At 46.4% G+C, this 16,605-nt stretch overlaps 1 protein-coding gene across 1 annotated transcript; it reads right to left on the bottom strand.

Moving 5' to 3' along the window:
* Nucleotides 1-8,152: 8,152 nt before the first annotated feature.
* LOC116648353 (peroxisomal biogenesis factor 19-like) lies at nt 8,153-10,629 on the bottom strand. Its single transcript, XM_032430295.1, has 2 exons — nt 10,575-10,629; nt 8,153-8,619 (listed from the first exon to the last, which is right to left on the bottom strand). Exons 1-2 carry the CDS (start codon nt 10,627-10,629, stop codon nt 8,153-8,155), a joined length of 522 nt encoding a protein of 173 aa, XP_032286186.1.
* Between the last annotated feature and the right edge of the window lie 5,976 nt (nt 10,630-16,605).

Genomic DNA, 16,605 nt, shown 5'->3' with positions numbered 1-16,605 from the left:
TAACTGGCTGGTATCCTCAGAGAGGCAATGTGGGTTAAACAGCCCAGCGGAGAGACAGAGAGAGGGTGCAACCGGCCTGCCCGGTCTTGCTGGCTTGGCTCTGTGGCCTTAGGCCCGGCCCGGCAGGGTCTGCTTTCTCACCAGTCAAAGGAGGTGAGATTTTGACCTTGGAGGCCATTGGGAAAGATTTAATTAGCATTTGTGAAGGCCTGCAAGATCTATGGAGGAAAGGTACTTCATTCAGGAGAACAGAGTAATTTATAGTCACTATCCTCATTTCATTATGGCTTTCGCTGATACGCCGGGCGACCCAGCCTACCAGCAGCCTCTGCACGACCTACTGCTCCCTCGTGGTTGGAGATGTCGCAGTGAGGAACATTAGAGCTCTCTGTGCAGCAAGATAAATTGTGCTCCTTCTTCACGGCCCTTGATATTACCTGGGCGTCTACCATTTCAGGTTTTAATATGAGGATTTTTTCATGTAGAGAAGGAAGGTTCTCCTCTCAGGGGTCTCATCCTTCCAAATAGGGGCCACGGTGATGTCTGCTTAAAACCTATGGGCTCCGGTTTGAAAGGAAGATGTTCTTCCGTGTTTCTTTCTCGAAATCAGTGGCCTAGAGAAAGCCGGTCCAAAAGAGACATAATGTGGGCCACAGAGGCAATTTGCGGATTTCTCCCAGCCACACTGAAAAGAGAAAAAGAATCAGATAAAGTTAATTTTACTAATGCATTTTATTTGATCTAATGTTTCTAAATTCGTTTTTCAATAGGTGGTTGATGTAAAAATTATTAATGAGAAATTTTGCCTTTTTGGAGGCACTGTCTTTGAAACTTGGTATATGTTTCGCTTCAAATGGGATGCTAAATTTTTCTTAAGCAACGCTTAATCGTGTTTAGACTTCTTAAGATTTACACTTGAAAAAGGAGTTTCGCCTCTTCAAGCTGTTCCAAAACTACTTAAATTTTTTCTATTAACTGCATTAAGGATCGGTTTTTAAATTTAAATGTCAATTATAGAATGAAATAACATTTAAAAAAATCAATTCCTTGGTCACAACGGGTGCATCTTAAGGGCTCGAGAGTTGCATGTGACCAGTGACTGTCCACTGTCGGATAGGGCAGGGCTAGTCCCTCGGGTGAGGGCAGCGGCTGGGTCGGGGCTCCAGAGGCCCTGTCCTCACCCCCACGGCTAGCAGTGTGTATGGCCTTCGTCGATGGACTTGCCTGCGAGCCGATGAGAAGGCCTTCCCTCCGTCAATACATGTTATTTGTCCTCTACTCTTCACAGAACTGGTGTTTATGGCCCATCTGTCTCTCAGAATGACCTGCATTCCCCAGAGGGACCTTGCAGAGATCCAAACTGGGCGCCGCAAGACTAAAACAGCATATGCATCCACCCACTACTCTACTTATCCATTCAACAAATATTTATGCAGGAAGTTTCTGTGCCTCGCCCCGCTAAGCCCCGGGACTGCTTCAGTCATGAGAAAGGACAGCAGGGTCGCTGCCCTCATGGAACTTCATGTCTCCAAGTGGTAGACACTAAATGGAATCTCACAAATCATGAGTTAATAACAATATGATGTCTATGAAGAAAAGCAGAGGTCCCCATGGAATCCTTAGGGAACCTAATCCAGTCTGGAGGTTCAGGAAATCTTCCTTTAAAAAAAAAAAATGACATTTCCATTGGGACCGGAAGGGGTTACTGGGTGAAGCACTGGGAGAGGGGGCCTGTTCTTGGCAGAGGGGACAGTGAGCTCCAGAAAGTGCCAGAAGGTCAGGGTGGCTGGGTTGTGGCGAGCCAGGATGGAGGGATGAGTAAGGGTCAGATCTGAAGGCCTCGAGAAGGAAGTTAGTCTTGGTCCTGAGAACAACTGGAAGGCCACCGAGAGGTTTTAAGAAGAATGATGTGATCAGACTCGGGTCTCCCTTTTGGCTTTTAGCAGACGGCAAGTGGCTGCAGATCTTCCTCGGGATTATCCCCATAAATTCAGCCTCAGCTGGAAATGATTGTGGGGAAAAAAAAAACATGGTGTCCGCATTGCATTGTCCTGTTCACCAGCAGTGGACCCCAGGGCTCTCTGAGGAAGAAATAGCTCATACTGATGTCTCCAAAGGGGTGAGATAGCACAACAAAATGAAACAAACAAACAAAAAAACACCCCAACAAACAAAATCCTGGGTATTCCAGGTTGAATTGAAATTGGCTCTACAGGGGCTGAGATTCACTATGACTATATGATCATTACTGGCCCTACCACTAATTATGACGACCTGTTACTATTTATTAAGGGCTCACTGTTTGCCACTTGTATATAAATATATACATGTATATATATAAATATTATAAATGTACATACACAGGGCACCTGGGTGGCTCAGATGGTTAAGCGTCTGCCTTCGGCTCAGGTCACGATCCCGGGGTCCTGGGATCGAGTCCCGCGTCAAGCTCCCTGCTCAGCGGGAAGCCTGCTTCTTCCTCTTCCTCTCTCTCTCTGTCTCTCATTAATAATAAATAAATAAAATCTTCAAAAAAATAAGTGTACATACACAAATATATATGTAGATATGTAAAATATATATGTATACCCTAGTTCTAATCCATGCCAAAAGAAAAACAAAACCTGCCTGGAAGTTAGATATTATTATTCCCATTTCATCTGATGTACAAGGAAGGGGCGTTTCACAAAGTTTCGGCAGCTTGTCCAGAGCGGAATTGCCAGTTGCCAGGGCAGAGGTGGGACTGGAACACATGTCTGACTTCAAAGCCTTGCTGCGTCCACATCGCCACGCCGACCCCGGTAAGCAGAGGCCGGGGAGCAGCTGAGGCACGGCTGCACGGGCTCACACGGAGGCAACGCCGCTCACTTCGGTGACAAGTCAAGCATCGGTAGCTGTTTTGGATATTTGATCCTTATGGCAACTTTGGATAGACTCACCCTCAAAACGTTCTTCCCAGCGTGTGTCTTTTCCAAATGCTACATGTGGAGTTCCATTTTTCCTCTCGCCCTCTTGCTAAGTTTTTTTTTTTTAAGATTTTTTTCATTATGTGATGTTGTTATGTTAGTCCATATATACAATGGAATATGACTCAGCCATCAGAAAGGATGAATACCCAACTTTTGCATCAACATGGATGGGACTGGAGGGGATTATGCTTTTTTTAAGATTTTATTTATTTATTTATTTGACAGACAGAGAGAGACAGCGAGAGAGGGAGCACAGGGGGAGTGGGAGCGGGAGAAGCAGGCTCCCCGCTGAGCAGGGAGCCCAACGTGGGGCTCGATCCCAGGACCCTGGGATCATGACCTGAGCTGAAGGCAGACACTTCACCGACTGAGCCACCAGGCACCCTCTTGCTAAGTTTTTAACCTTTACTTTTTTCCCTCCTGCTGCTTTTGTTGACTTGAGCTGGGCTCCCTTCCTGTAGTTTGTCCAGGAGCCTGGCAGTGTCTGCAGCTGGGCGTGGCCTCCCTCCTCTGCTAGCGTGGTGGTTGTGAGACAGACACGTGTTCTAGGCTCGAAGGCACAGCAAGGGGGCAGAGCGGGCAGAGACCGAGACGGGATGGCCCAAGCACAGACAATGCCGTGTGCTTTTGTGAAATACCTCCCTGCCAGGCGTGCAGACCACCCGGGCTCTTCCATCCATTAATCTCTAACGTTGTTCTCGGGGGGCGGTGGGGTCTATCACATCCCCACAAAAAACGAGCTTGAGCCAACAGTTGAGGATGTAAATCAAGGAGCGTGTTCAAATTTCATTCATTCCACGAAACTTTGTTGAGCGCTACAGGGAGACGCATTCAGGTACGCTGTGCCAACCCGGCGATCGATACATGAGCTTTTCTAGCTGTTGAGTGGAATTCACTCCCTTAGCCTTTCACCTTTGATGCAAATAATTAGGCTTGTTATTGCTCCCAAGGTGGCAAACGTTTTTGTTTCCGTTCTCATGACCTGTAATATTTATTAAACATAGGAATCGCACAAGATGGGGTTTTAAAGAGAGGCGAGACAGAGTCTTTGCCCTCAAAAGACCCTCATTCTCCAGGGATTGGTACAAAGGTGAGAAAAGTAGTAATTACCAGGCAGCAGGTGGTGAGTGCTATTTGAGTCCACCATGTGAATGGTGGTCAGCGGACAGGGGATAAAAGCTTCATGAGAGGGGTACAAGGTTTGGGACTTAAATGGGGATGGGACTAGGAGGAAGGGCCAGGCAGAGGACAGAGCTCACGTCAGGCTCTGGGGGTGGAGAGGAGGTGTAAGAAATCATGCTCGTAGGTAGTACCAAGCAAGACTCCAAAACGCGGAGAGCATGGAGAAGAGGGGTTGTGAAGAGAGATTATTGGAGAAATGAACCATTGACTGAAGCGGGGATTTCTGGAAAGGTGATCACTTTGGGGGACATGTTGACTCTGGACTTGCCAACATGAAGGATGAGAATACCCAGCAAGGGGGCTGCCTCGTTCACGAGGTCAGTCAGGGCTGGAGACGCGCACTCGGAAGTCACTTCCAAGGTTCATTAAAATGACATGACTGAATGAGGTCTCCAAAGCTGAAGCAGGAACAAAGCTCCGTCAGGGTCTCGCTTACACCTGCCCTTGAGGAGGTGGCAGGAGGAGGCGGACCGAGCGGAGGATTTGGAGTGCTGGCCCCCAGTGACAGAGTATCGCTAGAAGGCTCTCTGCAGAAAAGGCAGAAGAGAAGGTCAAGAAAGTGGAGCATGTTCCCTTCTTGGCTGCCGCAGAGAAGCCAAGAAGAAGCCTTGAGAATCTGCACTGAATATGGTGCTTGGATGGAAGTCATCGGCCGCCCCGAGAAAGTAGCAGTGAGCCAGTCAGCTTGGCAGGTGTTTGCAAGGGGGTGGGGATGACATAAATGGAGGGAGGATATTTTTGTTGTTGTTCTGTGTGTGTGTGTGTGTGTGTGTGTGTGTTTAAAGTAGGCTCCATGCCCAGCAAGGAGCCCAATGTGGGGCTTGAACTCATGACCCTGAGATCAAGACCTGAGCTGAGATCAAGAGTCGGACGCTTAAGCGACTGAGCCACCCAGGTGCCCCTAGACCAGAGGTTTTTGAACTCGAGGAACCTGAGAAACACGACTTCCTAGGCCCCACATCAGACCTCTGAGTCAAGTCTCTACAGGTGGGCTTAGGAAACAGACTTTTCACGGGAGGCTCCGACGGAGCTGGTCCCCAGATCAGCATTCACGAACCCCCGGTAGGTGGTAAAAGGTGAGAAATAGGGAGAGGGGCTGAGGCAGTTCTCTTGGTGGTTTGTTTTTTCTTTAATTTCATTTTCAGAATAGACTAGGCCTGAGCTCTTTCTCCAGGCGGTGGGGGAAACAGTTTGATTGAAGACACAAGAGAGGGTGGGACATGGGAGGCGGTCAGGCATCTCCAGAGAGGATGAGCCAGGTGCAGGAAATGGGAGAGGGATCTCCAAGGCTGGCGTGGGGAGCAGCCTGGGAAGAGGTGGCCTGGGGGTGGGATGTGGGGCAGACATTCAAGCGAAAATTCGAATAAGTGAAGGGCAACCCCTGGATTCTTAAACTGATTCCAAATGCAGCTTGGTGGATTTTTCAAAAATGGATTCAATGCCCCTCAGCACCTTGTTGACTCCTCAGGACTGTGTTGAGCAAATCACATGGCACTTTCGTCATGCCGGCTACACCCGGGAAACGCAGGTTATGAAAGTCTAGAATTAAGAAATGACACCAGTTGTGTGGTTACACATGAGCTTTATCTTTTGAAGGTTTCTATTTCACAGCTTCCAAGGGGATTTACTCTGTACGACATTTAATACCCGGGTTTTTGGAAAACCGGGGCTAAGAGCAGAAATTCCCCCAAGATTCTGTTTTGGACCCGGGCAAAGGACCCAAGAGTCCTGATGTCAGGGTGGAAGGGGACCCCTTGGGCGCCGTGCCCACAGAGTGTGCTGATGAAAGCGGGTTCTCAGCTTTGTGGCAGGAAGTATTGGGTCACGGATCACACCTCACACCTTTTTCTCACTGGCGGCCTGGGCTCTGTGTGAAATTGGATCTGTAATCTTTTTCTTCTACCTCTTTCTCCCTTCTACCCAGTGTCTGCACGGTCCAACTGTCCTCTGTGGATTATCTTTGCATCCCGTGAAGCATGTCTAGTGTGTTCTTACGATAGTCATGAACTTAGTGGTCCAGGGGGTGAATAACAACCACTATGCTCTTTTGAACTCTTACTATGTGCATTTTATCTAGCATGTCCCTTTGAAATGTGTGTTGGCCACATTTCTACTTTAATATCCTATGACAATTAAGTAATCTTTTCTTACTGTAAAAGACAATGCACATATTATTACTAATAATACTGCTCATTGTATGCCGGATGCTGTACTAAGTCTTTTAGTATCTCGATGCCCTTGAAGCTCACAAGATCCCTATGATGTAGTCATTTTGATCCCCATTTTACAGATGGGGGGATCGAGGCTCAGAGCAGTAAGATGTGTTTCTCCAAAGTCACACAGTTACTGCGAGGTGGGGCAGGGATTCGAACTCACGTCCATCTGATACCGAGGCCAGGGCCCTGAAGCTGTAAGTGACACAATAGATGGAGATGTAGCTTCCAAGAAGGGGAACACATGTTTGGGAGTTCAAAAACCACTTGTCCTTTTGCTCTCTGATTTCTCAGCACCATCTTGGACGGGCATTCTTCAGATAATCTCAGCCGAAATGCCTGTCTACAGGGCTCAGGCAGTTCATCTTCATCTTTCACGTGCTGCTTGGATTTAGAAAAACCAGTTGGATTCACCCCTGGAATCCTGCGGTACCTTCCCTGAGTTTGTACAACAGAAGAGTGAGGCAGAGGCCAGCCCTGATGCATATATTTCAGAGAGTCGATGGACAGGGAGACCACTCATTCATTCATTCATTCAAGACACAGTCCACGACACCCCTGTGTGCCATGTCTGCATTGTGGAAACAGAGGTGTGGGAGTATACAGAGCCAGGAGAAGACATTCACAAGGGGACAGAGGGACCCCTGGGGTGTTCTGCCCATGACAGATGGATGTACAGAGGAGGGCCCTAACCCAGACAGCAAGGTGAGTGGGAGGTGTTACTTCCTGTGAACTGAAGTTTACCCTATGCATGGCGTAGGGTGAAACCCACAGATGGCGGGCTTTCAGGATTCGGGGTAGGAGGTGGTACATTCCCATGATGCTTGGCCCCATGTTTGCCGGAGCCTGTGGATTCCCTCTCACCCCTAGAGCAAAGTATGACGAGGGCAGTTTCTCCAACAGCTACCTCTTGAAATGGTGGCCATCCGGCAGTGAGACAGCTCCAAAAAGCTTGGGACTGAGGGTCCACCTGGGGTCCTCTCTGTAATCTGCTGGCCGAGTGATTTTAGCGAGGTATTTACCCCTCTGAACTTCACCTTCTTGGTGTAGAAACCTGGAGATAAGACCTCTCTCGTTGGGTTGTTGGGAGCTTAAGGAGCCAATGAACGTCACGTTCAGCATTTCTTCTGGCAAATTCTCAAGAGCTAACACTGTTCTGCGTAGGTGGTTCTCAGCCAGGGGTGATTTGTCCTTCAGGGGAAATCTGGCAATACCTGGAGACATTTTGACTGTCACTATGGGGAGGATGTACTCCCAGCAAGTGGTGGGTGGAGGCCAGGGATGTCGCTAAGTGTCCGAGGACAGGGCAGGGAGTTACCTGGGCTAAGTGTCCATAGTGGCAGAATCAAGAACGTTTATCCTGTGCATATAACCCTCAAAGGAACCCCATGAGGTAGTGCTGTTCTCATTCCCCTCTTTTAGATCAGGTCATACTGGAGAGATTTTTTTTTTTTTTTTGAACATCAGTGTGGCCATATATAACATCATTTGGGAGGGAAGAAAGTGCATGCCCCACAAGGGATGCCTTCCTTCACCTGGAAGGTAGCTGGGCCTTTGCTAGTAGCAGAAACCACATGGATAGGGCTCACAGAAATGGCCTGCACAATAGGCTATATTTCTAGAAAGACAGAGTAAAAGCCTCAGCTGGTACGGCACAATCTCACTAGGATGACAGAGGGCAGTGGGCAGACTGATCTTGCAGACGACACTCCTGCCTCAGTTCCCAGTGGTTCTCTGACTCCAGATGCTCCCCATGGCTGGGAATCAGGGATAGACATGCGCTGTGCTTCACATGATCAGACACTGTTCGCCATCGGCACCTGGTGGGCCCGACACACTGAGGGCATCCAGGTCAAAGTTGAGGCCAGGAGCCTTCTCCCCAGCCAGTTCTTTTGGAGGATGGCCCAAATCCTGTAGCTGCTGCACAAGATCCAGCACTAACTCCAAACGAGCCTTCTGAGTGGCCTCACTGTCTGTGGGGGTCTCTGCCTCAAACTGCTCACATATATTGTCCATGACACTATGTTGTTCCTGATATTTTTCAAACTGCTCTGGAGGAAGAGACTCCCGGTGACTCTGCAAACATTCTGGATACTTTTCAGTAATCTCCTTCAGTGATGGGTACAGCACATCCTTGGACAGGAGGTTCTGCATGATGCTCTGCATAATGGGGAAGATGTTCCCTTCCCCATCCCCTTCATCCATGCCCAGCCCTTCCATGGCCTTGGTCAGTTCATATTGGAGAGATTTAAACGCTTTGGAAATGAAGTGACCTCCTCAAGTATCGGTAGCTAGGAAGAGCTGGGCTTTGAACCCTGGGATCCCAGCTCCAGAGTTCTCAGTGTAACGGCTTATCCTAAGATGCCTTCTGTGGGAGTCAGTGGAAGGGCAGTGTAGGTAGGATATCAAGAGGCTTCCTTTTCCCCTGTGTTAGTGATTCTTTTTTTTATATGAATTATTCTTTTTTTTAATTACAGATTTTATTTATTTATTTGACACAGAGAGAGAGATAGTGAGAGAAAGAGCACAGAGAGGGAGAAGCAGGCTCCCTGCTGAGCAAGGAGCCCAATGTGGGACTTGATCCCAGGACCCCGGGATCATGAGCTGAGCCGAAGGCAGCCGCCCAACCGACTGAGCCACCGAGGCGTCCCTGTGCTAGTGATTCTTAAGCTCCAGCGAACATCAGAATGACATGAAGGGCAAACTAAAGATGCAGATCCTCAGACCTCACATCCAGGCCATCCTGATGTGGTTGTGTTTGGGGCATGAGGCTCTACACCAGCCCTCGAGGAAGCTTTTACAGAGAGCAGTGGTATTAAATCAGACTTACAATTGTTCAGGTGGTTTTCTGAATCTCAGCTTTTCAGGAAATACTGTGTGAAGAGCTTACCATAATTTCACGATGTTGTCTCAATAAAAAAAAAAATAACGCAAAGGCTTTTGGGCCGGGGATGCCAAGCGTCTCCTAAAGGAGACCCCGTCTGTATGAGTCCATTCCTAGTCTATCTCCAGATAAGGGCAGGACGATTGCACGTAGCTGTCTCCCATCGCCTTAAATACTTGGACTTGTACCTTCCCCTCCCCACCTTCAACCCTTGCTCCTTATGACATTGTCCTCCTTGCTGTCTCAGACATTACCCAGGCCCCAAATGTCAAGCACCTGGAATTCGCCTTCCTTCCACGAATGCAGCCAATCTCCAAGTTCTTAAAATTCTTCGGTCGTTATGTTTCTCCTGTTGCTCCCCTCTTCTTCCTGGCCACCTTGGCTCTCGTATAGGTCAAGTCTTCACCCCCCAGGGGGCAGCCTCCTCTAGTAACCTTCTACATGGTCTGTCAGCCTCAACTCCTTGTCCTCCGATGTGCCCAGCCAGAGAAATCTGAAAATGCCACTTTATGTCCTTTGTGGATCTACGGATTCACTCACAGGTATTTACTGGGCGCTACACCGTGTCATGTGCAGTCCCGTAGAGACAAAGATGACTATGACCCCAGTAGGTCCCGTTCTTCCTCAGTGATGTCCAACTCAGCCTCCGCCCCCCACCTCATCCCTGCATTGCTCTACACAACCTCTCAGCTCTGTCCCCACTCGTTCATTACCACCTCTGTGGCTTTGTCACGTTCCACGTGACCTGAGACATCTCTTCTGTCATCCACTTATCCAACTCCTATTCATCCCTCAGAACCCTGGTCAAGTCTTCTTTCTGCAGTGAATGCTTCCCTAACCATCCACTCCAGGATGATCTCTCTCGTCCTATCATCTTTACAATATTCAAAGTCTTCGTTATTTTTAGAACTGCTACTTAACATACACATATGGATTCATTTTTATGCATGTCTGGTAGGGAATAAAAGGTTGCAATCTGGAACAGTTTATTATAAAGGATTTAGTCACTCTGGGCAGCATGATGGATGCAGACACAAACTAGGCGTCAGTCTGCCAATTGTAGTTTTAAATTCCTGTGGATGGACCTTTTCAAGCCCAGATCTGCAGGCTGTGTGCCTGGCTTACCCACTTGGACCAAGCGTTGCCGCTCAGAAGGGCCCAAACCCACAGAGGCCCCAGTTAGTTATCTGCGTCTGGCAATAATTCCAAGAATTTCTGGATTTGTCCTCCTGTGATTCTTCCCAGAGTCCTCTGTCAGCTAAAGGGAAAGAGGAATACTTTAGCAATGGCTCGTGTTTATTGAGTGCTGAGCATCGTGTGACGTACTTTGCAGGTATAGTCTTGTTCGACCCTCGGGGGCGCCGCAAAAGTTTGGGACCATCACCTCCGTTTTCCATGAGAAGAAACCCAGGCTAAGGGAGGTTCAGGGATTTGCACGGCCTGGTCGCAGCTGCAGTCAGGGAAATTCAGTCCTGTCTGTTTTTATTCTTAATTTGTAATGCTTCTAGGCAATCTGGGGTTGGGTATAAAAAATATGAAGGGCGCCCAAGTCTTTCCAATTTCTACATGAATCCTGGGACTTAGAGCCTTTGTCATCTGCAGGGCTCTGTATTGAAATGAGGATTATTTTAGCAATGACATGGTTCCAGTTGAAAAGATGTTTTGTCATATTCAGTCAGAGAAGATTTAAAATGATTGCTGCTTGGTCGTAAGCCCGGCTCTCGATGACCGAGAGGGTAGCGGGTAAAAGGGCACCTGAGTTAGTTACTGTGTTTTCTAGGAAAACTGAGGGATGAAAGGATCCCTGGGACATTTCACTCTGGAAATCAACATGACTGTCAGTTCTATTTCAAGGCCGATAATGAAATCTTTTCTTTTGGGGACCTGCTCCTTGTCCCGTGTAGTTTTCCCTAGCTCAGGTGGTCTGGAATGCCTGATGCTGGAAACACTTGCTGTTTGGATTCCCCACCAGCAGTGAAGGAGGAGGACCATCTCCTAGTCTTCTGGAGAACAGAGTCGCGTACCTTAGGAAGGTGCAATTTGTACCCATGACCACATATGCAGATTTTCATGGTTTTTAAGTGTCTATTTGAAGAGGCAAACTTGATGGGGGAGTGGTTGCAGCATTCGAAAAATGTGCTTTTGTTGTGTTTTATAAAAATCCCGATTTTGAGAGGCGTGCAGCAGAGATGAAGTGACCTCACATTTTGGTCCAGAACGAGAGGCAGAAAAGAAAGACGCTCTTGATGATTCGGAATATTACTGAGTCTTCTCTTTGGAGTCAGTTGTAATTTTTGTGTCAGTTCTTATTAAAGTAATAGCAGACACTTTGATAATGAAACTTCATTAAAGGCGGACGGGTCCCTGAGCGAATCTCGAGTACTAAGAATAATAATAAAAAAAATGCTTCATTGAACCTGTTTTTAAGGTCTCCGATGTTTTAATTCCCCCAGTCTCTCAGAATTTCAGCTGCTCCCAGGAGAATGCCTCACATTTACAATTTTTCTTAATCATGTGAAATACCAAATCACTTTTACTCTTTTTACTTTTTAACATTGAATAAGCCTTATTCTTCTTGTGTTTTCCCAGTCAAGATACTTACAATTATGTTGGGAAAATGTAATTTTGGTTCTGTTTCTTTCAGAGTTTGCTCATGTGAAAAAAGCATTTTTAGAAAAGATTTCATGAGAGGTCACATGGGTTTCTTCAGTCCCTCAGAAGATCAAAGCAGAATGGAATAGAACACTATTCCTCTCCTGGTCCTTTGCTTCCTTCTTGCTGACTGTTCAGTACGGGGATACTATTTTGGAATCTCGGGCATGAGGTCTGTGCCAATCAAGAATTACATTTATTTGCTAGTAGAGATCTAGCTACACTGCTTCAACATGTAAGGGTCTAATTCTCTCAAATAAAAGCGCAAAGACAGGCCAGTCTTTGCTTAGTAAGGAACTCCACGGTGTCCTCAGGAAACCAGGTTCATTCTGTCTTTCTGCTCCCCACCCTTAGCTAGTGACGTCTATGGTTAAGGACTCCTCATGGACCAAGGCGGCTGCTGGAGCTTGTCATTAAATGTGAGTTCTTATCAGGAAAGAGGAGGGAGGACTTCTTGAAAAACTCATATAATAGCTTCTACTTTATCCTGTGGGCCACCTGTAGGTGATATGTCATGTCATGTCATGTCATTTTTCATCTAGGCACAGTGTCCAAGATTTTCATAGTGAGGAATACAGAAAGAATGGATTACCACCAGCAGTCCCTAGAACAAGGCTTGTGTTTTAGTCTGGCAATTATCTAGTTGGGCTAGATTATGCTGCAGCAACAAATTAACCCTCAGATTTGGTGACTTGATGTGACAAAGACCTCGCACAAAGCCTGATGGAAGCCCAGTGGCTCTGAGGTGTCCCTCCTGTGTGTGTGAGGACTGCTTCCTTTCATGGCCCCTTTTCCTCAGCATGTGGCTTCTGGGATGCTGAGGTAAGGAAAGATAAAACAGGGGGTTCTGCCCCCACATGTAAGTGACACACGTCACTTCTGCTTATGGTCCTTGGGCCAAAACTAGTCATACAGCCCCTTCCACTTGCAAGTGGGCTAGAAGGTACCATCTTCCTTATGGCGATGAAATCTGTGTCCATGCAGGTCAGTCCTATTCCCAAACTAAGCCAATCCGATTCAGCAGGTCCTAGAACAAAGTAACAGCCTGGATTTCTGCAGCGGTGTATCAAGTGGTTACTATGTTCCACTATGTTTTGATATGCAAATGAGTCCTTGAAAGATTAGTGGAATCAAGCTGGGTGAGGTGGTCCAATCACTAGTGTCTCCCTCAAGGAGTTTTCTGGATCAGTAGGAATGCCAGGCTATAATTACAAGGCTACCAGTGTCGAGCTATGCGGTCTTAGGCAAGTTTTCCCCCCTCTAAGCTGAAAGAGTTGGATAAAATGGTCTCTTTTGGCTCTTTTACCTCAAAGAACTCTAATGTGATTCTCCATTTTGTAAAAAAGATTATTTATTTATTTATTTATTTTTACGTAATCTCTACACCCAACATGGGGCTCGAACTCATGACCCCGAGATCAAGGGTTGTATGTTCCACTGACTGAGCCACCCAGGCGCCCCGTGATTCTCCAATTTTTAAACCAAAATTCCAAAAGCCTAATGATGTGGCCATAGCACATAGAGACAATAAAGCCTTCCAAACAGAAGCATAGTCAACGCTCATGGAAATATACTTGCAAAAGAGAGAAAAAAATAGAAAGAAGAAAAATCTAACTATCAGGCAATATTTACTTTTGTTCTCTCATTTTATTGCCCTTTCTTCTGGCAGTTTTCATGCACAGGTTTAAAGATTTGGTTTTGCTTCTTTTTCTTTTGAACAAAGTCGCCAAGTAGAGTGTGAGCTGTATTAGAGCATTTTTTCTCTCTTTAGTAGACTACCACGAACATTTTCTTTCCTTTTCTTTTATTTATTTGAGAGAGAGAGAGAAACAGCATGAGAGGGGAGAGGGTCAGAGGGAGAAGCAGGCTCCCTGCTGAGCCAGGAGCCCAATGTGGGACTCGATCCCAGGACTCCGGGATCATGACCTGAGCCGAAGGCAGTCGCTTAACCAACTGAGCCATCCAGGCACCCTGCCACGAGCATTTTCTTCTAGGTTATTTCAAACTCTTTAGGCGCATGAGCAAATATGATAACTGTGATATTCAGATCCATTGCCTCCTTCTGATGAGCTATTTAAAGGCCAAGTTTCCCTCACATACCAGTGAAGTTTAGTAGAAATGAAATAATATCGTAGGAACTTGAATCTTGAGAGAGCAGGCATCAGGTTGCTTTTATTATAGTTTGGTCATTAAAAAATTAGAGTTCCAAGCTGTTGGACACTGACCACATGTCTGCAACTTTAACACGTGCTCTGGATAGATTATTGACTCATTGCTCCCAGCAACTGATATTATTTTGCAGATGAGCAAACTGAAACTGAGCTTATGTAACTTGCCTAAGGTCTCATAACTAGAGAGTGGCTGAGCCAGGGTCCACATTTCGTTTCTGTGCTTTGTGAGTCTGCGTAACCACCGTGTGGTATTGTCTGTCTACATGGCAAATAACAGAAACTAAACTGAGGCTCATGTATGCAAAAAGTCCGGATGTAACTAAAGCCCAGACAGTTCTTGCTTCAGGTAGGGTAGGATCCAGGTGTCCACCGAGGTTCCCTCTTGTCTACCTTGCTCTTGCTCTGTGTTGCCTTCACCTATAGTCAGCCTCTCTGGACGGCAGCCTCCCGTGGCTCTCACAGAGGGTAACTTCAGTGCCAACAGAATTTTCTTTTCCAGAACGTCCAGTGGAAGTTCAGCAGTAGGGTCTCATTGGCTTGTTTTTCCCACATGGCTATCCCTGACCCAATCACAGTTGTAGGGGTGGAAATATCTGGTCGCTCAAGTCTCAGTCACAGTGGGTGGGGGAGGGGGTGATAGATTTCAGTCCTGTCCGAATTTCATGGACTGAGAGGGGTTGGTATTCTCCAAAGGAAAACTAGGGCACTTTTATCAAAAGAAGGTAAAATGGGTGCTGGGCAGGCAAAACGAAGTGCTGTCCTCCACACCGGCCCCTCAAGGAGTTATTTTCTCCCCACTCTGCCCCCAAAAGAGCGAACACTTTGTGCCATGTGGTGTTACCTCCCAAGAACACTTCACTTATGTCTTAGAAAAATAAATACACAGCCAATTTGCAGATTATACCTTCCTTAGTTCTGCTATAAATTATATGACTTGTTCTTGGCAAAGCTTGAGGTTGAAGCTGGCTTTTTCTCCCCCCACCCCCACCTCCATCACCAATTCGAAGAATGAGTGCCATTCACTGGAGTTGTGTGTCCAGGCATGAATTTGCCCATCTGAGGGAGATAGCTAAATTTATGGGAAGAATTGCACCTTTGCAGATAGTTTCAAACATCAGTGACAGGGTGAGGAGCCTAAAGGCAAGCAGGAGATATTTTTCCTACTGAAACTGGGCCAAACCTTCATTTACGGTATTTATAAAATTTGTGAATCTGGAGGAAACCCATTATGGTCACCTTAGCCACATTAAAATTCCCAATTTTTTTCAGCATGTCCCAGGTGGTTTGAGAAGGGCGTAATGTATAGAATTCTAGCCGCAGGAAAAGACAAAACCAGAAATCCAAAAGTCTGGTTTCTAGGCTCCTCTTGGACTCTCATCAGCAGGATGGTGTCAGACTGGTCCCTTTGTGTCCCTCACTCTTGATTTCCTCCTCTGTAAATGTAGGGTTTATACGGATTGTTAAAGGCTGGGGGACCCGGGCAGTCCCAGCTCAGATATCCATTAGAAACACAATTCACAGGCGGTTGGAACTGTTCCCGAGGCTCAGACAGTCCTTTCCATATCGTTATTCCAAATCTTTTGGCAGTTTCTATTCCTGGCTATAGTTTGCCTTTTTGGCACTATGCCCTTCTCTACCTAAGTGTCCTGTAGGGACAGCTTGGCCTTACCAATAAGGAAATCCGGTTGATTTTATTTTGAGAACTTTTAGGTTTCAAGATTTCACTTGGTAGAACTGAAGGCATCTCAATGTTTAGAAATTCCTGATTCAAATAGTTCATTAAGACGCCCGTGGTATTAGGACTCTAGAATGCCCTGTCAAGGATGCTGGTGATTATTTAGTTTTTAGCTGGGCCACTATCCTGATACTTGATGATTTGGGGAGCATCGCCTGCCAGGCTTTCCTGCTATGTCGCAAAATCAAGTATTTTTAAAAACCTCGTCTGTTAGGAATTTGAATGTGAGGTTCTCATATATATTCATTCATTCGCCATTTGTTGAGTGCGTATTATCCACCAGGTGCCGTGAGAGAAATTTACCGACACACATTTAAATAAATGGCTCTGGCAGGCAAAGACTCTTTTTAAAGAAGAGGAGGCATAACTGGGAACTAATTTTTTTAAAGGCTGATCCAGTAAAATACAATGCTGCCTATCAGTCCTAACTTTCCTGTTTCTTACAGCCTTTTATACTTAAATTATTTTTTATATTGAGATATAATTCATGTAACATAAAAGTCACGATTTTTAATGTGTGTATGTTAGCAGTTTTTAGTATATTCACTATGTTATACAATCATCACCACTGTCTCATTCCAGAACATTCCACCACCCTAAAAAGAAACCCATATCCATTAACAGTCAGTTCTGATCCCTGTTCTCTTACCCCCTGTCAACCCTTGGTCTACTTATTTTCTCTATGGATTTGCCTATTCTGGACATTTCATGTAACGAAATCATATGGTATGTGGCCTGTTGTGTGTGGCTTCTTTCACTCAGCAGAATGCTTTTGTGGTCCATCCATCCACAGTGTAGC

The sequence above is a fragment of the Phoca vitulina genome, unplaced genomic scaffold (genome assembly GCF_004348235.1).
Source record: "Phoca vitulina isolate PV1807 unplaced genomic scaffold, GSC_HSeal_1.0 scaffold43, whole genome shotgun sequence".
Taxonomy (NCBI): domain Eukaryota; kingdom Metazoa; phylum Chordata; class Mammalia; order Carnivora; family Phocidae; genus Phoca; species Phoca vitulina.
This window is presented reverse-complemented; position numbering and strand designations above follow the sequence as displayed.